Source organism: Scyliorhinus canicula, chromosome 23 (assembly GCF_902713615.1).
Source record: "Scyliorhinus canicula chromosome 23, sScyCan1.1, whole genome shotgun sequence".
Lineage (NCBI taxonomy): Eukaryota > Metazoa > Chordata > Chondrichthyes > Carcharhiniformes > Scyliorhinidae > Scyliorhinus > Scyliorhinus canicula.
The window spans coordinates 11,020,776-11,047,352 of NC_052168.1; the positions used below are offsets into that span (position 1 = coordinate 11,020,776).

The 26,577-nt window shown below is 52.1% G+C and overlaps 1 protein-coding gene across 3 annotated transcripts in view; it reads right to left on the minus strand.

The window, feature by feature from the left end:
- Positions 1-2,931: 2,931 nt before the first annotated feature.
- The window catches only part of LOC119956360 (serine/threonine-protein kinase BRSK2-like), a 60,716-nt gene continuing 37,070 nt past the window's right edge, over positions 2,932-26,577 (minus strand). The window contains exons 11-16 of one of the 3 annotated variants that reach the window (XM_038783519.1): positions 21,476-22,046; positions 17,990-18,035; positions 14,507-14,630; positions 10,128-10,308; positions 8,498-8,587; positions 2,932-6,330 (exon numbers count right to left, since the gene is read on the minus strand). In XM_038783519.1, coding sequence (XP_038639447.1) covers positions 6,146-6,330; positions 8,498-8,587; positions 10,128-10,308; positions 14,507-14,630; positions 17,990-18,035; positions 21,476-22,046 — 1,197 coding nt within the window. In that variant the 3' untranslated portion in view covers positions 2,932-6,145. Of the gene's footprint in view, positions 6,331-8,497; positions 8,588-10,127; positions 10,309-14,506; positions 14,631-17,989; positions 18,036-21,475; positions 22,077-26,577 lie in introns of all 3 variants that reach the window. The other 2 variants (XM_038783518.1, XM_038783520.1) reach the window with 2 other exon arrangements.

The window sequence follows — 26,577 nt, forward strand, 5'->3', positions numbered from 1 at the left end:
GTTCACAGTCTCCCTCACACACACTTCACAATCTCTCACACACACTGTTCAGTCTCTCTCACACACACACTGTTCACAGTCTCTCACTCGCGCACTGTTCACACACACTGTTCACAGTCTTCACACAAACACTGTTCAGTCTCTCTCACACACACTGTTCAGTCTCTCTCACACACACTGTTCACAGTCTCTCACACACACACTATTCAGTCTCTCTCTCACACACACACACACACTGTTCACTGTCTTCACACAAACACTGTTCACAGTCTCTCACACACACACTGTTCACAGTCTCTCTCTCACACACACTGTTCAGTCTCTCACAAACACTGTTCACAGTCTCTCTCACACACAAACTGTTCAGTCTCTCACACACACACTGTTCACAGTCTCTTTCTCACACACACTGTTCACAGTCTCTCTCTCACACAAACTGTTCAGTCTCACACACACTGTTCACAGTATCTCTCTCTCACACACTTCACAGTCTCTCTCACACACAATCACAGTCTCACACACATTCACAGTCTCTCGCATACACTGTTCACAGTCTCACACACTTTGTTCACAGTCACACACTGTTCACAATCTCACACACATACTGTTCACAGTCTCTCTCTCACACACACTGTTTAGTTTCTCTCGCACACACTGTTCACAGTATCACACACACTGTTACAGTATCTCTCTCACACACACTGTTCACAGTCTCTCTGTCACACAATTGTTCACAGTCACACACTGTTCACAGTCTCTCTCACACACACTGTTCACAGTCTCTCTCATACACTGTTCACAATCTCTCACACACATTGTTCACATTCACACACTGTTCACAATCTCTCACACACACTGTTCGCAGTCTCTCACACACACACTGTTCACAGTCTCTCGCACTGTTCAGTCTCTCTCTCACACTGTTCACAGTCTCTCTCACACTGTTCAGTCTCTCTCACACACACTGTTCACAGTCTCTCTCACACACACTTCACAATCTCTCACACACACTGTTCTGTCTCTCTCACACACACACTGTTCACAGTCTCTCACTCGCGCACTGTTCACACACACTTCACAGTCTTCACACAAACACTGTTCAGTCTCTCTCACACACACTGTTCAGTCTCTCTCACACACACTGTTCACAGTCTCTCACACACACACTATTCAGTCTCTCTCTCACACACATACTGTTCACTGTCTTCACACAAACACTGTTCACAGTCTCTCTCTCACACACTGTTCACAGTCTCTCACAAACACTGTTCACAGTCTCTCTCTCTCACACACACTGTTCACAGTCTCTCACAAACACTGTTCACAGTCTCTCTCTCTCACACAAACTGTTCAGTCTCTCACACACACACTGTTCACAGTCTCTTTCTCACACACACTGTTCACAGTCTCTCTCACACAAACTGTTCACAGTCTCACACACACATTGTTCACAGTATCTCTCTCTCACACACTGTTCACAGTCTCTCTCACACACTGTTCACAGTCTCTCTCTCTCTCTCTCTCTCTCTCACACAGTTCACAGTTTCTCTCTTACACTGTTCACAATCTCTCACACATTGTTTACATTCACACACTGTTCACAATCTCTCACACACACTGTTCACAGTCTCTCTCACACACTGTTCAGTTCCTCTCTCTCACTCACACACTGTTCACAGTCTCACACACTGTTCAGTCTCTCACACACACACTGTTCAGTCTCTCACACACTTTTCAGTCACACACACACTTCACAATCTCTCTCTCTCGCACACTGTTCAGTCTCTCTCTCACACTGTTCAGTCTCACACACACACACTTCACAATCTCGCTCTCTCACACACACTTCACAACCTCGCTCTCTCTCACACACTGTTCAGTCTCTCTCACACATACTGTTGAGTCTCTCTCTCACACTGTTCAGTCTCTCACACACACACTGTTCACAGTCTCTCTCTCTCACACACTGTTCAGTCTCTCACACACTGTTCACATTCTCACACACACACTGTTCACAGTATCTCTCTCTCTCACACTGTTCACAGTCTCTCTCACACATACTGTTCAGTCTCTCTCTCACACAGTTCAGTTTCTCTCTTACACTGTTCACAATCTCACACACAATGTTCACAGTCTCTCTCATACACTGTTCACCATCTCTCACACACATTGTTCACATTCACACACTGTTCACAATCTCACACACGCTGTTCACAGTCTCTCTCACACTGTTCACAGTCTCTCACACACACTGTTCAGTCTCTCTCTCTCACACACTGTTCACAGTCTCGCTCTCACACACATTGTTCAGTCTCTCTCACTGTTCACAGTCTCACACACTGTTCACAGTCTCACACACTGTTCACAGTCTCTCACACACTGTTCAGTCTCTCACACTGTTCAGTCTCTCACACACACACTTCACAATCTCGCTCTCTCACACACACTGTTCACAACCTCGCTCTCTCTCACACGTACTGTTGAGTCTCGCACTGTTCAGTCTCTCTCACACACACTGTTCAGTCTCTCACACGTACTGTTGAGTCTCTCTCGCACTGTCAGTCTCTCTCGCACTGTCAGTCTCTCTCGCACTGTCAGTCTCTCTCGCACTGTCAGTCTCTCTCGCACTGTCAGTCTCTCTCACACACACACTGTTCACAGTCTCTCTTTCTCACACTGTTCACAGTCTCTCACACACACTGTTCACAGTCTCTCTCTCTCTCACACACACTGTTCACAGTCTCTCTCTCTCTCACACACACTGTTCACAGTCTCTCTCTCTCTCTCTCTCTCACACACACTGTTCAGTCTCTCACACACACTGTTCACAGTCTCTCACACACCGTTCAGTCACACTGTTCAGCCTCTCTCTCACAGACACACACACACACTCACACTGTTCACAGTCTCACACACAAATTCAGAACTGAGTTATTTCTCGTATATGACTTTATTTGTTAATTTAAACTAGCCCACTAAATTCATATACAAATTTACAGATTTGTTCGGTTGATGCGGAAGTACTATATTCATGGCGTCAAATAAAACAGTGGGGCAGAAGGGGAGGGAAACCCCAGCTTGTGTGAAGAGCATCCTGCTGCTTCCCGAATCGTCCATTGCAAATTCTGAATTCTCTTTCTGTGTAATAATCCGTGGACTGGGTATCCAGCACGTTCAGTTTTACTGCATATTATCAACTTTAAAAAAAAATGACACACACACATTGTGGAGTTCAACAAGACAGGAACTTTGATCTGGAATGGGATGGGGATGGGGGGGGGGGGGGGGGGGGGTGTGTGAGTGAGAAAGAGTTTAGAAAGAAGTTTCTATGGAGGAAACACAGGGATGTCCAGCCGAGAGTCTGCAATGTACAACCAATCCCCTGAGCACCTCATTCAAAGGAAACTAATGTATTCAAAAGGGGGAAAGGGGGGAGGGAGGAGAGAGAATCAGTCTTTATTACTCCATAAGCCAACTCTGATGATGTTCAATTTTGTCATGCCATTGGCCTAGCAGTATCGATGCAAAGTTTGTATCCGTTCCTTCAATTTCCCCAGCCACTTCCCACAGGATCTGTCGATGGAGGCCAAACAACAGAGGCCGACATTTGTGCTACTGAGGTAACCGAGGTCCAAGCCCCAATGTCTTGCCCTCCCTAGACCATTCTCTTTGCTGGGTGGGTGGAGTGTCTGTGTGCGTATAAACTGAGGCACACACCAAGAGTTGGTAACCAGGCCTCTGTGGACAGAAATTAGCTTAAATTGACCTCTCTCATTTGAAGAATATTTTTTTCCTCTTAAACCCCCCCCCCCCCAAAAAAAACTGCACATCTTTGGACACTGAAGGGCAATTTAGCACGGCCAATCCACCTAACCTGCACATCTTTGGACTGTGGGAGGAAACCGGAGCGCCCGGAGGAAACCCACGCAGACACGGGGAGACCGTGCAGACTCCGCACAGTCACCAGAGGTTGGAATCGAACCCGGGTCCCTGGCGCTGTGAGGCAGCAGTGCTGACCACTGTGCCATCCCATCGCACTGGATCATTGATCAATCTTAGCGTTTCTGGATGTAGCGATTGACGACAAACGGTTTATTTTTTTCCATTCAGCAAACACGACCGGGTGGTGAGAATGTGGTGGAGGCGGCTTCAGTTTAAGAATTGAAACAGCAATTAATCGGAGTGCCGTCTGAAAAGGAAGAATGTTTGGGGTTAAGGGGAGAAGGCGGGGGGGGGAGGGGGGGGGGAATGGCACAAAGTGAATTGCTTGTTCGGAGGGCTGGGGCAGCCAGGATGGGCCGAATGGCGGCCGCCTGCACTGTAACAATTCTGTGATTCTGTTTGTGAACGGAGGGGTTAATACCAGGTTATTTATTTTTACATAGATGGGTGGACCGTTGACTTTGCGAGAGTTTTTTTCTTTATTCTGCCTTGCGGAACGCTGGCTTATTCTAATTCTGGTTGAATGGAGGTGACAAAGCCTTTACGCCTTGTAATGAAGGACTCAAATGATCCCCAGCTATTGACGTGGGTGGAGAAGGGTGGGGAACTCGTACCTCACCCACAAACCCATGCATGTTTAAAAACCCTTCCTGCTCAAGCAACCGGAATATTTCTGAGGCCGTTTTGATGACTCCTGACTCTCTAATTGCTCCCAGGCTATTTCTGGTCCTGTGGGCCACCTTCACCTTGCTTGAGCCCTGTTGGTTTCTAATTTCCTTTGTCGCAGCTTCTCCTCAACTCTTGACGATGGGGTAGATTTGAAGAGTTCCCACCTCGAAGCCAATGGGAGGAGTCAGTCAGGCCTCTCGTTTCCCATCCCCTGCCCAGCAGGAAGAATTAAAATCGTCCCCTCCATCTCCGTCTCCTCTCTCAGTCTTGGTATCTACCACACCACACTCTCTACCACCCCACACCCACATCACACCCCTCTCTCTCTCTCTGTCCATCTCTAACCCTATTGTGTGTTGAAGGGCCAAACATGTCAAATCAAAAACCTCTTGGTACGCCCCCATTATAAGAGATGGGGTGGTGTGATCTAGCTAAATAGCAGAACAGTCTGGGACGGTCTGCTCCTGTCCCTAAGAGATGGGCCAGAGCAAAACTCTCCATTCCAACCCCAGTTTCCCCTAGTTCATCATCACATTCCTACATTCTGTTCGAGAGGTCGGAGATGAGGCTCGCCGTTCCAGTCCACAGTCGAACGACCTCGCACCGCAGAATGTCGAGCGGCATAAAAACACCCCCGGCCATCACTACCATAAATAGCAGAGACCCCCCCCCCCCTCCCCCCCCAACGGGTTCACCCTTGTCCCCCAACGGTGTCAGGAGCAGAGTGGAAAGTAAAGTATTCCGTACAATGACATTAAACGATACATTCTGGGAATGGGCTCCTCCAAACTCCGTGGCCCAGATGAGGGGGCGGCGGAAGGCGGTTAACCAGTTGAGATGCCTCGCGGTCTTTCGAAACGAGGATTTGATTTGACCTTTCAACGCCGTCGAACATCGAGGTGATGGTTTGTGCTTCGGCCGCACCCGGTCTCCACTGTCGAAGCCTCCTTCGTGGGCAAGGTGGGCAACATTTGCATAAAGCACGACTGGTTCTACCAGCCTGCAGTGTGAGCAAGAAAGTGGGAAGGAACTTCTATCTGTACCAATCTTGTCCACACGGATACAAAGTGCTGGATGCAAGCAGGATAGGGATTCCACTAAATTTCCTGGCGAAAGTCACCTTGGATAACTCCGCGGATCTGGGTTGTTAAGCAGTTTTCACGCCCTCCTTCTCTCTCCCCCACCCCAACCGCGCTCCCTTGTTTTCCTGTTCGAGGGTGCGCGGGGGAAAGGTTTGAAGGTGCGTCGAGCCTCAAGACCCTCGGTCCAACGGTATACTGAGTTGAAGGTGGTTACTGTGGAAACAAGCTCCATAATTTCCTGAAGCAGGCACGAGCGTCGTGGAGATGTGCCAATTCAGAAGGCAGAGGCCCTGACCTCAGGTGGCGGCCCGTACAGTCCTTAAATAATAAAAAATGAGATGGGACTACAGAGGTCGTGTTCAGTTCCATTTTTCTTCATGTTTAAAGATATTTACATCCTCACAAAGACAGCGTCAGGTGCCTCATTTTCCAGCAGTTCTTTTGCTTTATTTCTATGGTTGACTTTGTGTGCCATTCGAAGATAAAAGCTTGGGTTTCTCTTTCAAAGAGGACGAGTGTTTGGAATCTCCGCGTCTGAAGTGCTCCACGGACTCAGAGTCGTTCCACGCCCTGGGCATGCTCTGCGCCCCTCGGATTGAACTCCCTGAAGGATGACTAAACTGGCCGTTTTTTTCATCTGGAAAGAAGCCGAGAGAGTTACACAAGGGATGGCGAAACAAAATTGCCCGTCTTTACGGTTCAACACTTTTATCCCGCTCTGACCTCTCTGCCCGTGGCCTGCCAAGTTTTATTAGACCAGGGGTTGTGGGCATTTTTTGTTCCCCTTGAGCTGAGCGTCTCGCTCGGCCATTTCAGAGGGGCGGTTCAGAGTCAACCTGATTGCTGTGGGTCACATGTAGGCCAGACTGGGTAAGGACGGCAGATTTCCTTCCCTGAAGGGGCAGTAGTGACCATGATGGGCTTTTACAACAGGTGACAATGGTCATTTAGACCGTTAATTCCAGATTTCTATTGGATTCAAATATTACCATCTGCCTGGGGGGGGGGATTTGAACTTGGATCACTAGAGCATCACCCTGGGTCTCTGGATTACTACTCCAGTGAGAATGCCACTGCCTCCACTCTCTCAGTGAAGTTCTATACAAGCTTGAGGAACAGCACCTCAGCTTTCAACTCCGGACTCTACAGGCCTCTACGCTCAACATTGAGTGTGATATCAAAGAATACCTGCAGAACGAGGCCACTTGGCCCATCACATTTGCACTGACCCTCTGATAGAGCACCCTACCCAAACCCACTCCCCCACCACTTCCCCGTATCGCCACCAAACCCTTTGGACACGAAGGGGCAATTTATCACGGACAATCCACCTAACCTGCACATCTTTGGACTGTGGGAGGAAACCGGAGCACCCGGAGGAAACCCACGCACACACGGGGAGAAAGTGCGAACTCTACATAGAGAGTCACCCGAGGTCGGGATCGAATCGGAGTCCCTGGCAGGGTGAGGCAGCAGTGCTAACTGCTGTGTCACCGTGCCGTTCCGAGCATTTCAATCATAGCTATTATAACCATGGTAATCATTGACCAGCAGGAACACGATGGGTCGAATGGCCTCCCTCTGCGCTGTAAATGTCTATAACCCCCCCCCCCCTCCCCTCCCCCCACCCCTCCCGGCACACCTCCCCATTTGGTTTTGTGTTTTATTTTTGCTGGTTCCGTTTAGTTTTCTCCTCTCTTTGTTCCTTCACTTTGCATTCGGATGGCTACTATCCTGCCATTCACACCTCATCTGGACTTACCTTTGTATCCTCAGTGGTTACCGCTCCCTTTACCTTTTGCACTGTGTAACCTTTCGTCCTTTAATCTCTCCTGCCCTCCACCCTACCACATTCCCTCTGCCTATCTGCTGCCTCCCCACTGCCACAGGCTTCCACTGGCTCAAAACTGATCACGTCTTTTCTCAGTTCTTCTTTTCCTATTGAGGGGCAATTTAGCGTGGCCAATCCACCTCGTCTGCACATCTTTAGGGTTGTGGGGGGGGGGGGGGGGGGGCCCACGCAGACGCGGGGAGACTGTGCAAACTCCACACGGACAGTGACCCGGGGCCGGGATCGAACTCGGGTCCTCAGCTCTGTGAGGCAGCAGTGCTAACCCCTGCGCCACCGTGCCGCCCCTATATCACTTTGGCTTGGTGTCAAAATTTGATAAGGGTCCTCACGAGCCTTGGGATGTTTTATTACAATAAAGGGGCTACATAAAGGCAGGTTAACGTTGTCCGAATGACAGGGCGAGTGCAGCTCTGTCAGGACATTTAGCAACTCCAGTTGGGGGAAGAGATTATGTACCCATCCGAGTACACAGCTTTGGAATGCTATCTTCTGAAGCATCGAACAATGCTTGTAATCTATTCCAAACCCCGTCCAGATCATTAGCGTTTTGGGCCACAGGTTAAAAATGGATTCAACAGGATGGCGTCATCAGGCTCTGTCAGCTCTCCTGGTAGTCAACATTTCCATTCCATAATGATAGTTTCTATCTCATTGGGTCTTTATCCATCTGGGACACAGCAGTTCATCCTCTGGGGGTGTAAGTCTCCAACCCATGCAGCATATACGCCTAACATACTGCACCATAACATGCTGTGTTACTAGAAGACTCCTTCACATTCCCCACCGCCCCCAAGCGTTGGTAACTCTTGTCTTTTCAACTGAGTTCCAACGGTTCTCCTCTGCCAAGATCTCGGTGGCAAAGCAACGGGTTGTGCGCACAGCGGTCCGCGGTCATACAAACACGCTCGCCCATCACGTACACACACGGTACAATGGAATAAGATTACCATACCTGCAAGTGCTTGAACCAAGGGCTGATCGTGTGCACTTAACAACTGTGCTTGGATTGTTTCTACAACTCTCTTAAACCTGCGGCTGGGTCCTGTCAATAGAGACAAAACGCCTGTTAACGTGGAATATCGTATGTGCAGTGATTATGGTGCTGGCCTAGCAACTGGCTGGGAGTTTAGCTCACAAGCTGCTTTATAAGTTCCCTCCTAAATGGTCGAGCTCCAGTTGCGCACCTCTTTCTTCAAATTTCCCCCACCAGGTGTAATCGCTTCTCTGCGTCTAATCCATCCAAACCGGTTTGACCGTTTTAAGATGTTGAGATCAGCTCACCCCTTCAATCTCCCAACACTCGAGGGAATTCAAGCCGAATCTGTCCTCAGAATTTAATTCTCAAAGGATTGGTAAATCTGTGCTTTGCCCTCTCCAAGGCCAACATATCTTTCCTCGAAGTTTTGACATTCCCACAGGACTACACTTTCCTCAGGCCAACATGGGCGGAATTCTCCGACCCCCCCCCCCCCCCCCCCCCCCCCCCCCCCCCCCCGCCGGGGAAATCGCCCGGGACCGGCGTAAATCCCGCCCCCGCCGTGGCCGGAATTCTCCGCCACCTGGGAATCGGCGGGGGCGGGAATCACACCCCGCCGATCGGCGTACCGCCCGCGGCGATTCTCCGGCCTGAAGTCCCGCCGCTGAAAGGCCAATCCTGCCGACGTGGTTTAAACCACCTCTGGTGCCGGCGGGATTGGCGGCGCGAGCGGGCCCCCGGGGTCCTGGGGGGAGGGGGGGGGGGTGCATGGGGCGATCTGACACCGGGGTGGCGCCCCCACGGTGGCCTGGCCCGCGATCGGGGCCCACCGATCGGCGGGCGGGCCTGTGCTGTGGGGGCACTCTTTTTCTTCCACCACCGCCACGGACTCCACCATGGCGGAGGCGGAAGAGACCCCCTCCACCGCGCATGCGCCGGTGGTGACGTCAGCGGCCGCTGAAGCACCGGCGAAGGCCTTTCGGCCAGCCTTGCCGCCCGGCAGCATAGCGCCAAAGGTTGTTGGCGCCAGTTTTGGCGCCAGTCGGCGTAGCGGAAACCACTCTGGCGTGGGTGGGCCTAGCCCCTAAAGGTGCAGAGAATTCCACACCTTTGGGGAGGCCCGACGCCGGAGTGGTTGGCGCCACTCCGCTACGCCAGGACCCCCCCCCCCCGTCCCCGCCGGGTAGGGGGGAATCCTCGAAGTTTTGACAGTCTCACAGGACTATACTGTCCCCAGGCCAACATATCTTTCATTCGTGCAATTTTAAATAAATCTAAAGTGCCCCCAATTATTTTTTTTCCCCAATTAAGGGACAATTTAGTGTGGCCAATCCTCCTACCCTGCACATCTTTGGGTTGTGGGGGTGAGACCCACGCAGACACGGGGAGAATGTGCAAACTCCACACGGACAGTGACCCAGAGCCGGGATCGAAAGCGGGTCCTCGGCACCGTGAGGCAGCAGTGCTAACCACTGCGCCACGCCCCCTCCGTAGCATTTTCACGGGACTATACTGTCACACACACAACACAAAAAACCTTAACCAGAATTATTGAGTAAATTACATAATTACGCCCCCTTCCAGTCCTCTCCGAATAGTCTCTCACCTGACATTAATGTGAATGTGACAGAATAAATCCCATTCTCTTTCTGCGCCTCGCTGCCTTCCGCGTATGTGATGTCAACCTGGAACTTCACAGGCTTCTGGAAGACTGTTGGGCCTCCTACCGATTTGTACTCTGCACGGAAACTCGTTTGTGAGATGACGCTGTGACTCAAGCTGGGAATCTGGAGAAAAGCAAAGGTTATTGGAGCCTTAATTCCCAATGTTCCCTTCCCTTATTCCCCTCCTCCTCCCTCTACCCCACTCCCAAGGACCTGTTGACTCTGACTGGGGCAAGGTTCCCTGACTGGGGCAAGGTTTCCTGACTGGGCCAAGGATCCTTGGGCACCAAGATACCCCTCCCCAGAGACTGTAGAGTGGCCATTCTTTAAATCAGAGCCTAACAGGTAGGCCGAGATTTTTCTGCCCTAACTTGTCTTCCACCATCGGCCCTGAGAAAATTGCCTTCGGTCACCGGTTCACAGCTCAGGCCATATTCCCAACATCGCAGTAATTCACATTCAGATTTCCTGACCTACATCAATAGTGGACCCATTTTAGGCTTGGAAACTTGGCTGAAGGTATTCTTGAAGGTTTCATCACATAGTTTATAAGTTCATACGATATAAGAGCAGAATTAGGCCATTTGGCCCATCGAGTCTGCTCTGCCATTCGATTATGGCTACCTCACCCTGGCCTTAACTCCACCGTCCATAACCCCTCAACCCATTGCCAATTAAAAGTCTGTCTAACTCCTCCTTAAATCGACTCACTGTCCCAGCATGCACCGCACTCTGGGGCAGCGAGTTCCACAGATTCACAACCCTTGGAACCCAGAGAACCTTGGGAGTAGTTTTTCCTCATCTCGGTTTTAAATTTGCCACCTCTTATCCTCAGACCAGTTAATCGTCTCCAACAAGAGAGAACCTAACCATCTCCCCCTCCCCCCACCATCAACATCCTGGAGAATATCATTGACCAGAAACTGAATTGGACCCACAATATAAATACTGTGGCTACAAGAGTGGGTCAGAGGCTGAGAATTCAGTGTAGAGTAACACCCCTCCTGACTCCCCAACGTCTGTCCCCATCTACAAGGCACAAGTCGGGAGTGTGATGGACTACTCTCCACTTGGTGCACGAGTGCAGCTCCAACAACTCCCTGCTTGAACTGCATCCCGTCCACTGTCTTAAACATCCACTCCATCTGTGGTGAATGTGATTCACACTATATATAGTTGCCAATATCACTCCATGTATATATGTTCGTTATCTACCCATTGTAAGTGCAGTTGCACTATCCGACCACCAGGGGAAGTCGCTCTGGGAGTACACGAGAGTTTGTACTGGGCTCCTCCCTTGGCTCTGCCCAGGACTTCTCCCCCTGGGACCGATGTATAAAGCTCAGTGCCTTAGAGCCAGCCTGCCATTTCACCTGAAGTTCAACGACGAATAGGCTGGCTCTGTTGTAAGTGTATTAAAGCCTCTGTTCAGATCCAACTACACGTGTTCGCTGAATTGATGGCTCCATCACCGTCCACCACTGACGCATGGTGACAGCCGTGTGCACCATCTACAAGATTCACTGCAGGAACTCATCGAGGCTCATTCGACAGCACCTGCCAAACCCAATTTAAGGAGGAGTTGGACAGATTTTTAATTGGTTTTCCACCTGGAAGGACAGGGGTACAGAAGCAGCGGACCACCACCCCCTGCAAGTTCCCCTCCCAAGTCACTCAACAATCCTGCTTTGGAAATATATCGGCCGTTCCTTCACTGCCGCCGGTTAAAAATCCTGGAACTCCCTCCCTAACAGCACTGTGGGTGTACCTACACCACATGGGCTGCGGCGGGGTCAAGAAGGCGGCTGACCATCACCTTCTTAAGGGGCAATTAGGGATGGGCAACAGATGCTGTCCAGCCACCGATGCCCACATTCTGTGAGACAACAGACAGAGCTCCAGCCCAACATCCACACCAACATGTCCATCCTAAAGGTGCACACCTTAAGCAAAAGTACTCTTCGTCACCCAATTCGATCAATCTTCTGGCCCAATCGCCAATACTTTCAAAACTGATTTTTACAAAAGCGTGTTGAAAGCAAATAAAAAAGAAAGCTATTTTTATTTTAGGGCCCCCAATGATTTTTCTCCTGGGTTTTCTCACAGCAATAGTTCACGGAACATGCAAAAATGGGAGCTGGTCGAGTCCATTCGGCCCTTCGAACCAGCTCCAGCATACAATGAGGCCCTGGCTGCTCTTCTACCTCCAACGCCATTTTCCGGAACTATCTTCACATCACTTGATGCTTTTTGAAATCTTTTCGATCTCACTCTTTTAAAAAAAATTTAGAGTACCCAATTCATTTTTTCCAATTAAGGGGCAATTTAGCGTGGCCAATCCACCTACCCTGCACATCTTTGGGTTGTGGGGGCGAAACCCACCCATACACGGGGAGAATGTGAAAACTCCACACGGACAGTGACCCAGAGCCGGGATCGAACCTGGGACCTCGGTGCCGTGAGGCAGCAGGGCTAACCCACTGCGCCACCCCGCTGTCCATGTCGATCTCACTCTAGAACGTACTCGGCCATGGAGCCTCCACAGCGCCTCCCCCCCAGCTTCCAAAGAGTGAATAAATACCTCTTCATCTCAGTCCCTACAAGGCTTACCCCTCATTCTGAGACTGTGTCCCAATGGTTTTTGACCCCCCCCATCCCCCCAGCCAAGGGAAACCTCCCTCCTGCACCTGCTCTGCCGTGCTCTGTTAAGAATTAAGTATGTTTGAATGAGGTCACCTCTCATTATATGCAAACCCCAGAGAATAAAAAGCCCAGTCTATTGAACCTTTCCTCGTGGGACAATCCCTCCATCGCAGGAATGAATGTATTAATTTGTTGAACTCCCTCACGGCAATTATATCTCACCTCAGGTAAGGAGAACAAAGCTTCACACAGTACGCCAGATAAGGTCCGACCAAGATTCTATATAATTGCCGTAACTCATGCACTCAAATCCTCTTGCCTTCAAGGCCAACGTACCATTTGCTGCCTTAATTGCTAACTGAAAGTGAAGCATTGGTTGTTCAATGGCAGACTTCTCGCCTGCCACGCAGGAGGCCCGGGTTCGATTCCCAGCCAATGCAAGGCCAGTCTTTATCTTTTTTTAAAATAAATTTAGAGTACCCAATTCATTTTTCCTAATTAAGGGGCAGTTTAGCGTGGCCAATCCACCTACCCTGCATATCTTTGGGTTGAAGGGGCGAAACCCACGCAAACACGGGGAGAATGTGCAAACTCCACACGGACAGTGACCCAGGGCCGGGATTCGAACCTGGGACCTCGGCGCCGTGAGGCAGCGGGGCTGACCCACTGCGCCACCGTGCTGCCACCCCCAGTCTTTATCAATGGCTTGCTGTGCCTGCACGTTAGTACCCAGCGACTCGAGAATAAGGGCACACGGGCCCCTTTGAAGATTTGGCAATCGGTTTGCCATGTCTGGTCAATTGGTAATGGAACCTTGTCTGAACCGTCCCATGGGGACGAAGAGATGGTCAACGAGCCTCCTCGAAGACAATTCATTTGGCGGACGGTTGGGGGGGGGGGGGGGGGCTCCGTGCGCGGCACCTCGCAGATAGAGAGGGGCCATGTGCACACAAACTCTGCAAGTGCCACAAGACGTTACGGAGCCCATAATCCCCTCGGCTGCATTAATGTAACACGTGTCGAGTAAAAGGCAGGACAGGTTGAGAGTGCAATTAATAAAGCATATGGCATTGCAGACTTTATTAATAGAGGCGTGGAGCACAAGACCAAGGAACTCAAGTTAAACTTGTGTAAAACACGAATTTGACCGCAGCGGGAGTAATGCGTTCAGTCCTGGGCCTCCCCTTGTCCCACTCCCTCGCCCTCTCCCCATCATAACCCTGCACATTCTTCCTTTTCAGATACCGATCCCACTCCCTCTTGAAAGCCTGGATTCACTCTGCCTCCCCCACACTCTCGGGCAGCGCATTCCAGACCCGAAACCCTCGCTGGCTGAAAGTGTTCCTCCCCCCCCCGTGTCTCTGCCGCTTCTTTCGCCGATGACCCCGTGTCCCTCCCGTTCCTGATCCTTCTGCCTTTGGGGACGATTTCGCGTTTCTCCGTCTGCTCTGTCCAGATCCCTCGTGGGTTTGACTATCTCGATCAAATCGCCTCGCACCTTTCTTCAAGGCAAACAGTCCCAACGTTGTTCTGCCCGCGCACCCATCCTGATTGAGATCGGCTAACACAGCACAGGCTGTGTGAGTGACCCTGGGGACCCCCCCCCCTCTTCCCCGTCTCTAATACACTGCGGGACAATACAAACTGATGTTGGAGGGAGGAATGGTTAGGATCTCACTGAGAGGAAGGCGTGCACAATGTCAGCTTTGATGGAGCTCAGAGGCTTATCTCTGATGACAACAAATATCTGTTCTTCTTTGTCCAGATTAATGAAGTTTCCAAACCACGACTTCTTAGCAAGTCTGCAAGATAGAGAGAAAACAGGCGTTACTACAGAAACTGAAACCCAACAGGTTTGTTTCGAATCACTGGCTTTCGTAGCGCAGCTCCTTCCTCAGGTGAATGAAGAGGTGGGTTCCACAAACACATATATATACACCCACCTGTGGAACGCGCCTCTTCATTCACCTGAGGAAGGAGCTGCGCTCCGAAAGCCAGTGATTCAAAACAAACCTGTTGGGATTTTAACCTGGTGTTCATAGAATTTACAGTGCAGAAGGAGGCCATTCGGCCCATCGAGTCTGCACCGGCTCTTGGAAAGAGCGCCCTGCCCAAGTTCAACACATCCACCCTATCCCCATAACCCAGTAACCCCACCCAACACTAAGGGCAATTTTGGATACTAAGGGCAATTTATCATGGCCAATCCACCTAACCTGCACATCTTTGGACTGTGGGAGGAAACCGGAGCACCCGGAGGAAACCCACGCACACACGGGGAGGATGTGCAGACTCCGCACAGACAGTGACCCAAGCCGGAATCAAACCTGGGACCCCGGAGCTGTGAAGCCATTGTGCTATCCACAATGCTACAGTGCTGCCCTCAGACTTCTTACTGTGCCCAGCCCAGTCCAACGTCGGCATCTCCACATCACAGAGATTGAGCGTCGGGACTGCAGAGCGGGGAGAGAGGTGTGGAGTCCACACTCAGAATCAAGTCAGGTACAGCCTTCGTAAACATTCTCCCGGCGTGACCCCATTTTAATGCCTCAGACTGTGTGTGATGCCCCCCCCCCCCCCCTCCCGAGTGAAGATCTGGGAGATACGCCGAGCTGTGGAGGCGTGGGGGAGGGGTTGGGGCATGGGGAAGCTTCAGCGGCTGAAGGGGGGCAAGTTGCTGGGTTCACAAAGACTGGCGACCAAGGACTGGCGACAAACGATACTTTATTTACCAGCTGGGCAGTGGTGGTGCTCTGCCCGTGCTCCGCGGAGAGGTCCCGCGCTCCTGTCACGTGACCCTTTGAGTGGCCGCGTCATCACATGACCACTCGGTCTACAGAAGGGTACGATGGCTTCAGGAGCTGATGTGCGGGGGGGGGGGGGGGGGGGGGGGGGGGGGGGGGGGCGGCTGCGATGTCAACGGGAGGGGATATTTAGTTCCTGACCGGGTGTTGAGGTATAGCAGGAGTTGTGCGTTGTGGGGAGCTGATGAAAACACTCCCAGCAACAGATTTTTGTTAAAAATGCACAGACGTAAATGGGGCCTGGCGGTGGGCAGAATCAGGGTAACGGGGATAGGGTGGGGGGAGTGGGCCTAGGTAAGTTGCTCTTTCAAAGGGTCGGTGCAGACTCAACGGGGCCAAATGGCCTTCTTCTGCACTGTCGGCATTCTATGGATTCTCAAACACATCCAACAAGGGTCGGAAGCAGTATAAAGCCTCCCCCCCCAACACGGATTTAGGCTCCGACAGAGCACAGCTCTGTCCGCAGAGTATTAACCTGGGCCTCTGGATTACTCAGTCCAGTAACATGAAATGAAAATGAAAATCGCTTATTGTCACGAGTAGGCTTCAATGAAGTTACTGTGAAAAGCCCCTAGTCGCCACATTCCAGCGCCTGTCCGGGGAGGCTGGTACGGGAATCGAACCGTGCTGCTGGCCTGCTTGGGTCTGCTTTAAAAGCCAGCGATTTAGCTCAGTGAGCTAAACCAGCTAGGCCACCTCCTTACACGGGTAACCCCCGGCGAGCCACCGCCAGGCTCCTGCCCAGCTTGGCCCTGAAAGGGGAGGCTCCATCCTCTCCTGGGAAGATCCTGTAACACCCCATTGCTCACTACCCATGCTGACTGCGCCCCTCCCCCCACCAATCCACCCACCCCCCCCCCCTCCTGCCTCCCCCCCTCTCACGGAGTGCCCGCCCATTGCAGCCGTGGTTCCGCAATCCTGACCTTCCCCCTTTGGCATCACCTTCAGTTCATTGGAAAGAATTGCATTTGTGTAGCGCACCGGATGTCTCTTACAGACAGTGATTTCCTCTTTGAAGAGCGGTCACCGTCGTAATGTCGGAAAAGGGGCAGCCAATCTGTGCACAGCGAGCTCCCACGAACAGCAAAGTGATAGCAACACAGATAACCTGTGACGTTGACTGAATGGTCAATATCGGCCGGAACGGCAGGAACAATCCCCCTGCACGCCTACAAAACAGTGACTGTGAGATCTCTTATATCCACCCGAGCGGGCTGGGGGGGGGGGTCTTGACTTAACAATTCACCCCAAAAAACGTCAGCTCCAGCATTGCAGCGCTCCCAACAGAACAGAAAGAGAGAGGGAAGGAGATAGTGAAGGAAAGTGGGTGGTGGGCGGGAATGAGGGGTAGGAACCTTGGTACGGCCGCACTTGGAATATTGCGCACAATTCTGGTCGCCACACTACCAGAAGCATGTGGAGGCTTTGGAGAGGGTGCAGAGGAGGTTTACCAGGACGTTACCTGTATGGAGGGTGTTAGCCTTACGGAGAGGCTGAATAGACTCGGATTGTTTTCGTTAGAAAGTCGGAGGTTGAGGGGCGACCTGATAGAGGTCGACAAGATTATGAGGGGCATGGGTAGAGTGAATGGGCAGGCACTCTTTCCCAGGGTGGCGGGGTCAGTCACCAGGGGGACTAGGTTTAAGGTCCGTGGGGCAAAGTTTAGAGATGTATGAGGCAGGTTTTTTTACACAGAGGGTGATGAGTGCCTGCAACCCGTTGCCGGGAGAGGTTGAGGAAGCAGATATATTAATGGTGTTCAAACTGGACCTTGACAAACACTGGATAGGATGGGTATAGAGGAATACGGCACAAGGAAGTGCTTTGGCCAAGGCTGGTATCATGACCAGTACAGGCTTGGAGGGCCGAAGGGCCTTTTCTTGTGCTGTATTGTTCTTTGTTGAAAGAGTAAGAATGAGATGGAGCGAGAGAAGAGAAGGGGGTAGATAGAAAAGGAGGGGGGGCGGGGAGGGGAATGAGGGGGAGGAAAGAGAAGGAATGTGATAGAGAGAAAAGAGAGAGAAGGAGGTAGATAGGAAAGTGGGGGGGGGGGGGGGGAGTTGGGGGGCGAAGTAAGGAAAAGAGAGAAGAGATGGATAAGAAAGGAAAACTGAATAGAAAGTGAAACTAAAAGAAGGAGAAATGGGAAAACCAAGATAAACAGAAGTCAGAACAAGATGAAGAAAAAGGTTAAGATGAGAACGGAAGAGCAAAGTGTGAGAAAATGGAGTCCAGAGGGACAGGGGGATAGGAATAAAGTCAGAAGTGACAGATAAACAGAGAGTGTGTGACCCAAGGCAGGGTTATTCTCCGCACCCTACCATTACCCTCGAGATTAGCCCAAAAGTTGAACTTACTCCGGTGATGATTCTGGCGTCAAACTTGACATTTCCTCAGTCGGTACTGTACGGGGTGGGGAGGTGGGAGGAAGGAGAGGACATTGTATTAGTGCCATCTGCAAGGTGGGGGGAGGGGCTTCCTCAGCAACAGTCTTCATTCTGAATCACTATTCCTGGCTCTTTACGTTGCACTGAGCCTCGTCACATGACAACGCCCACCGTCACATGACAACGCCCACCGTCACATGACAACGCCCACCGTCACATGACAACGCCCACCGTCACATGACAACGCCCACCGTCACATGACAACGCCCACCGTCACATGACAACGCCCACCGTCACATGACAATGCCCACCGTCACATGACAATACCCACCGTCACATGACAATGCCCACCGTCACATGACAATGCCCACCGTCACATGACAATGCCCACCGTCACATGACAATGCCCACCATCACGTGACAATGCCCACCGTCACATGACAATGCCCACCGTCACATGACAATGCCCACCATCACGTGACAATGCCCACCGTCACATGACAATTCCCACCGTCACATGACAATGCCCACCGTCACATGACAATCCCCACCGTCAAATGACAATGCCCACCGTCACATGACAATGCCCACCCGAGAGATGCCGACTTGCCCCAGTAACACCAAAAAGGGCCATTCCTCACCTGAGGGTCAGTCACATCGTGGTGAACGTATTGCTACTGCGTTTCACCACGGTATTGTACCGTATTATGTTGATGCCCCTGTGGGCTGCGCCTGTGGCTCCGCCCCCTCGGGGGTGGTATATAAACCTGCAGCCTGTAGGCGGCACTCAGTACAGAGCAGTCACAGGCAGGCACAGATCTAGTTGATTAAAACCACTGTTCATTTCTACTAATCGTCTCTTGTGAATTGATGGTCGCGTCACACATTGGAGGGGGTCAAAGTAAACCCTGATCCTCCCCTCACCTAACCACAAAGACACCGCCTTTCTGGCGGAGCTCGCTAGGCGGTGGCTGGGCACCGGACGCCTCGGCTGATTTTGAACCCTCTTTGAACCCTGGGCGGATACTGGCGGAGGCCAAATATGGCACCGCACGACTGTAGCGGCCAACCCGCCCAGCGCAGACCAGCGAGGCTGCGGGTCTCAGTATCCACACTCAATAACCCAATGGCAACGTCCTCCCATTCACCAGCCGGGTGGCATTGACAGCGGCAACCTCCTCCCATTCACCAGCCGGGTGGCATCGACAGCGGCATCGCGGATGTTAGAATCGTTGAGTGATGGAGCGCAGGAGGGAAAGGGAGGCCATGCTGACCATTGGGCCTGTGCTGGCTGTTTAGAAGAGCTATCCAATTGTCCCTTTAGCCCTGCACATTCTGCCCCTTGTTTACACTGCTATCCCTGCTGTAAGTTCCGCAGTTGTTCTCATCGGCGGGGAGGGACTTCTCATTGGGTTCAGATTTTAGTAACGGAAGGATTGGATAGGCTGGGGACATTACCCACGGAACGGAGCAGGCCGAGGGGAACTTAATTGAGGCATCGAAAATTACCAGGGGCATAGATCCGTTGACTTTCGTACAAGGCGAAACAACGCGGGGGGGCATAGATTTACAGCAATTGGCAGGACGGTGAGGAAACATTTCATTCCACCCAGAGAGGGTGGTGAGGGGGTCTGGAACCCATTGCCCGAAAGGGTGGTGGAGGCAGAAACCCTCACATTTAGAAAGGTGCCTACTTGAAGTGCCGTGACCTGCGGGGTTACAGGGTTGGTCTGGGCAGCTCTTTGTCAACCAGCAGGGACGGGATGGGCCGAATGGCCTCCTCCTTCACGTTGCAAAAGTTCTACGAATAATGGATTTGTGCGGCGGGACCCAAGTGCCGACGGAGTTAGGGGGGTGGCCACCTCGTCCAGAGTTGTGTCGGCCTGGTCCTTTCCTTATTCGTCCCTGTGGGAAATATCCTAACTTCAGGAATGCTTTACCTTCAGATCGATGGGAGTTATTTATATTTGCCTAGGACAAGAGGTCTACGGGGGGGCGGGGATCACAGCAAACGGTGGGAATGGAAACCTCTTGCTCTTCCCGCGCCCACCCCTCGACCCCTCAGTATTTAACCTAAATCCAGGGCCGTGGATGTCTGCAGGATGTTTGAAACTATTCTTCCTATTAAAAGAAGGCGACTCTCTGAAACATCGGTGTCAAACCCCACCCCCCACCGTGAGGACCACGGGGAAGCCATCATTAATCTCCCCGTGGGACCCGTCGAGTACGATCTCCTCAGGTAAGGGGGCAGAGGTCACTCACCTGGAGGCCCAAAACAGGGGTGGTGTGGTTAATCCTCCCAGCTAGGGTTGTACTGTGAGCGATAGGCTTTGTAACTAGTGGAAATAAATCTATGCTCGTTTACTGCCAACCTCCTCGAAGTTCATTAAAATCCCCAATTTATATAAACTGATTATCTGTAGGGCTGGGATTGGGCGCTGCACACAATGTGATCTTAACCCATTCACGTTAATGGATTTATCCCTAAATTTTGTCAGTCAGTAGATCTACAATGATTCACCCCTCTTCTCAATCTGTTCACCTCCATTACGCTCTCTGCCCACTGCTCTCTCTAAGGCCATCGTTTTAGCCACCTCTACCTTCTGCCCACTCGCCTTTATTGATGTATCCCCCCCGTCCGTCCATCTATCACGGTCTGTCCATCTCTTCTCGGTCCATCCACCCATCTCTACTGAGCCAACTCAATCAATCTACAACCTCAATTTATCCGTGTCTCAGCCCGTCCATTTCTATCAGCCTCGTTCTTATCAATTGACCAACCACACCGGTCGATCCCACACTATCAATTCATCCATTTTCACCCTTCAATTTGTTAATGCAGCTCCATCCAGCCACTGTCTCCATCAGTCAATCCAACTCTATTGGACCTGCCATTTTGGTCTCTATCTTCTGTAGAGATGCTCCTGGTGGACCGACAGACAGGAAGGAGCTGATGGAGACCACGAGCGATTCGCTTCACTTTAGCGCAGGCTGCGACTGTGGGTAATCCCAAACTTGGGAAAGCACCACTCCCCCCCCCCTTCCCCCCCGGTCCTGCTGCCCCCACCACTGCCTCCCTTCCCTCCTTGCCCAATCCTGGCTCCCTACCCTCGCACCCTCACCACCCCCAATCCCCGACCCTACCGCCCCCTTGAACAAAATGGACCAGCCGTGAGAATCAGGCGACTGCTCCGGGCAGTGATGTCATCAAAGTGAGCCAAGAACAACACAGCACAGGAACAGGCCCTTCGGCCCTCCAAGGCTGTCCCCTTCAAGTGGCTCCACTGGCCCCAAAGACTTGCCCAGAAATTGGTGGAAGACGGCAATCGTTTCATAACCACGGGGGGGGGGGGGGGGTTAACATCGACATTGGGGGTGGGGACAGTTTCGACATTGAAGGATTGGCCCGATTTGCCTTTCCCGTTGACTAGCTCCGAGGGTCCGGCCTGTACCCACCTTGCAGCTTCCTCCGATGGAAGCGTGGCGATCCGAGGAAGCTGTTCTTGATCGAGTTGAGTCGGGTCCTCCAGGGCACTCCTCCGACCCCTGGGCTGGACGGCGGTGTCGCGTTGGGCGTGCTGGTGGGGCTCTCCTTTGGCGTGTGGACGGGGGTTCCCAGCGGGGTGGGGAGGGGGCTGCCTCTAGGGGAGGGGTGAGGGGTCACCTGTGTGGCAGGGATAGATTTGGCGCTGGTTTTAGTACCTGGGAAAAATCGAGCGGGGGGAGACGGAATGAAGGAGGGTGAAGGGATGGAGTGGTGGGGTGGTGATGGCACAGAAGGATGCTGGCACGAGGGGTTGGGGGAGGGTGAGGTAGCTGCGAGGTTGATGGGGAGAGGGTTGGATTTAATGGGTTGCAATGGCTTCTCGCTCAGGCTAGCCTTGGCTGGCAGCGTTTGCGTCTTGGGGTCTGGCTGGCGGTGGTGGTGGTGTGCTAGTTTCGATTGCCACACGGTGCCGGGCTGGTGCGAGAAATCCTTACATGCGTCGCGCTCAGTTGAGGCGGGCGAGAAGCTAAAGACGGGACTCTGAGGAGGGACAGAGAACTTACGAATGGGCTGAATGTCATGAGAGGAACAATCACGTGAAGTGAACAAGAACAAGAACAACAAGAACAGCAGCATTCAGCAGCATGAGGAGAAAGGATTGCAAATTAAAGAGAAAACTATCATAACATAACACCAACATCTGGACAAAGGATGTCCCGCTGTTTCCTGGTGCCAAGCAGCCTCCCCCTCCTCTCCCAAAGGTTACCGGTTCCCACCCTGCAGCCAAGTAGTCACTCTTCACGAGCGACAGACTATTCCGACCGCAGACAGAATCGCAGCTCGTTCCCCCTGTCCGCAATCGATATTCTCTTCCCTGTCAGTGGAGTGGAAACCCTGGACGATTTGCTCTTTCGCATCTCCCTCCCCCTACACCCCCCTCTGCCACACTCCCCTCACACCCACGGCTGGGGGCAACTGTGAAATGAAATGAAAATCGCTTATTGTCACAAGTAGGCTTCAAATGAAGTTACTGTGAAAAGCCCCTAGTCGCCACATTCCGGCGCCTGTTCGGGGAGGCCGGTACGGGAATCGAACCCGCGCTGCTGGCCTTCTTCTGCATTACAAGCCAGCTGTTTAGCCCACTGTGCTAAACCAGCCCCTTGAGCCTCCCTACCGCTGATCTGAGTAGCCCACACACAAAGGACACACACACACAAAGGACGCGCACACATGCACACAAACACACACATGTACACACAAACGCACATTACACATGGACATACATAGACACAAACGCACACACATGTACATATTAACAAAAACGCACGCATAGAAATATACACACACACAGAAATACACGCACAAACGTACACACACAGACAAAAAACACAAGAAACGGGGCAGCACGGTGGCGCAGTGGGTTAGCACTGCTGCCTCACGGCGCTGAGGTCCCAGGTTCGAATCCCGGCCCTGGGTCACTGTCCGTGTGGAGTTTGCACATTCTCCCCGTGTCTGCGTGGGTTTCGCCCCCACAACCCAAAGGTATGCAGGGATTGGCCACGCTAAATTGCCCCTTAATTGGAAAAAATGAATTGGGTATTCTAAATTTTAATTTTTTTTTTTTAAACACAAGGAACAGAGACAGACACACCACACGCAGAAAAAGTACACACACACTCAAACAGAACATACACACAGGGACCACATATACATAAACACGCACACCACAAAGGCACAAAAGATGGGCACAACATACACGCAACACCACACACAAGCAAAGTCACCCCACACGCCCACCTACACAGCTCATGGACACCAAAGGCACTGCCCAATGCAGCAACAGTTCAGACAGGTCAGAGCTCCTCAAATCCAGAGGTTGCCCAAGAATATGGAGTGGCCCCTCATTCCGTCACTAAAACCATCCCCCCAGCCCCCACTGGCCAACCATCAAATCCAGGCTGATGGTGGTCACACCGGGTCGGTGGGAGAAGGGATATGACCCTCCCCCACACAGGGACTATAAGGCAGCAGCGCACCCCCCCCCCCCCCCCAAAACAGCGAGACATCCCAGCGTCAGAATGCACCCAAAAAAAGCACAACAACCAAAACAGGCGCGGAGACTAGTGGCATGTTCTTGTCGTATGTGCATTTGAAGAGCTGGGGAATCTCTGGAATACTTAGGAAGCGCAGTCCATTGAGGAACAGGGACAATTTTCATTCCTGTCCCTTGTTTCGACACCCCCGCACCTCACAAACCAGAAGCAAAGATTCTAAATGGAGGCGGGGGGGCCCCAACATCGAGACATTAGGAGAAGGGAGCAAACGTTTGTTCAGAAGGTAGGTTTTCAGGAATCTCTTCATGGGAAGAGGAGAGAGAGGGAAAAATGGCGAGGTTTCAGGAAGGAATTCCAGAACTTGGGCCCAGGCACGCAGCTGATGGATTATTCACGGGAAGGTAGGAGTCGCTGGCTAGGTCAGCCTTTGTTACCCATCCCTAATTGCTTAGGGATTGGTTTGCTGGGCTATTTCAAAGGGCAGTTAAGAGTCAACCACATTGTCCTGGGTCTGATCATAGCTTCCTTACGGAGGAGAAGGGGGGGCATTCGGCCCATCGAGTCTGCACCGAGCATCCGAAAGAGCTCCCACCCAGGCCCACCCCACCACCCACCCTGCCCTTACCCCCGTAACCTAACCTGCATATCCCTGGACACTAAAGGACAATTTAGCGTGGCTAATTCACCTAACCTGCACATCTTTGGACAGTGGGAGGAAACCAGCGCACTAGGAGGAAACCCACGCAGACACGGGGCAAACTCCACACGGACAGTGACCCAAGGCTGGAATCGAACCCGGGTCCCTGGCGCTGAGAGGCAGCAGTGCCTATCACTGTGTCACCTTGCCACCCACATCATGTAGGCCCGACGCAGTAAGGCTGGCAGAGTCCCTTCCCTGAAGGGCAGAAGTTGAACGGAGGGAATAAAATCAGGGACTTGTCCATGGCCTTGAGGCAGCCTTCCGCCTCTCCCAAGACGATGGTTTGTCCCATCGTGGTCTGCTCTGCATTGAAGGCCAGATGTGGAGGGGGTGTGGAGATCTCGGCAGAGCTTAACCCTCAACACATTTCCTTTCTCATAGGGGCAGCACGGTTAGCACTGTGGCTTCACAGCGCCAGGGTCCCAGGTTCGATTCCCTGCTGAGTCACTGTCTGTGCGGAGTCTGCACGTTCTCCCCGTGTCTGCGTGGGTTTCCTCCGGGTGCTCCGGTTTCCTCCCACAGTCCAAAGATGTGCAGGTTAGGTGGATTGGCCGTGATAAATTGCCCTTAGTGTCCAAAAAGGTTCGGAGGAGTTATTGGGTTAGGGGGATAGGTTGGGAGTGAGTGCTTAAGCGGGTCGGTGCAGACTCGATGGGCCGAATGGCCTCCTTCTGCACTGTATGTTCTATATCATAAAGATGAGATTGGCAACCTTGATCCTGAAACACCTTCTGGGTTATCCCAGAGGCTTTGGGACATCAGGGGATGATTCAAAGTAACAAGCCTTTTTTGCATAATGCCTCTGTATGAATTATTTCCCCAAATGATGCATTGCTGCTGGCAATCGCCGGAGGAAGGGAGACAAAAATAAATGGCAAACATGGTTAAAACAAAAGATGGGCGAATTTGCAAAACCACCAGGGCTAAATCCTCCAAGGCAGTGTCAGTGCTGCAGTGACACCCATCGCCTCCTGGTGTCGCTGTTGGCAACGCTAGCGCCACATAGCTCTGCAGCGTATCCCAGTGGGCAAAGCGAGTCACTGCAACCACTGGCAAATGGGTCGATTGGCCTCGAGATATAGAACATAGAACAGTACAGCACAGAACAGGCCCTTCGGCCCTCGATGTTGTGCCGAACAATGATCACCCTACTTAAACCCACGTATCCACCCTATACCCGTAACCCAACAACCTCCCATTAACCTTACTTTTTTTTTAGGACACTACGGGCAATTTAGCATGGCCAATCCACCTAACCTGCACATCTTTGGACGGTGGGAGGAAACCGGAGCACCCGGAGGAAACCCACGCACACAGGGGGAGGACGTGCAGACTCCACACAGACAGTGACCCAGCCGGGAATCGAACCTGGGACCCTGGAGCTGTGAAGCATTGATGCTAACCACCATGCTACCGTGAGGCAAGCCTTCAGCACGGCGGGGAATATTAATCCCTTCTGTGCGGTTTCGGTCCCCCTTTCTTCAGGAGGGGCACACTTGCGTTGGAGGCAGTTTACCAGGTTCACCAGGCTGATTTATCTTACGAGGAACTGTTGAGCAAGTTGGGCCCACACTCAATGGAGTTTAGAAGAATGAGAGGTGATCTCTCGATGGGGAATCTGGAACTAGGGGGGGCACAATTTGAAAATAAGGGGTCTCCAATTTAAGGCGGAGATGAGGAGGAACTTCTTCCTTCAGAGGGCCGATGGTTTGTAGAATTCCCCTCCCCAGGGAAGAGTGGGAGTCTGGGTCATTGAATATACCCAATCGCTGAGTTGGACAGATTCTTGCTTGACAAGGGAGTCAAGTGTTACCCTATTTTATGGCCAATCAGTAAAACTAAATGAACGAATTACGGGATCAAGGGTCATGAGGGCAAAAGTGGAGTTAACGATCAGATCAGCCATGACCTTACTGACCGGCGGAGCAGAATCGAAGGGCTGAATGGCCTCCTCTTGCTCCTATTTGTTATGTTCTCAGACAGGTCCGGCTGCGCATTTGCAGCAATTTGAACTTCCGCCTCCCAGTTTTATGTTCCCCGCTCCACGGGGAATTCTGGACGTGAAATGGGATGGGCTGTTATTGATGTGCAGAGGTGAGGGCGGGGGTGAGGGAGGGAGCGCAGAAATCCCCATAGCAACCCATCTATCTGACCCCCCCCCCCCCCCCCCCCACCGCCCCCTGCCAGTACCGCCTGCCCCGCACGTGGCAGAGTCTGCAGATCGCGGACTGGACTGATCACCCACCCCAGAACCCATCAAACCGGAGTAGAAACAAGTCACCCTCAATTCCAAGGAGGAGGAATATGTATGGCATTG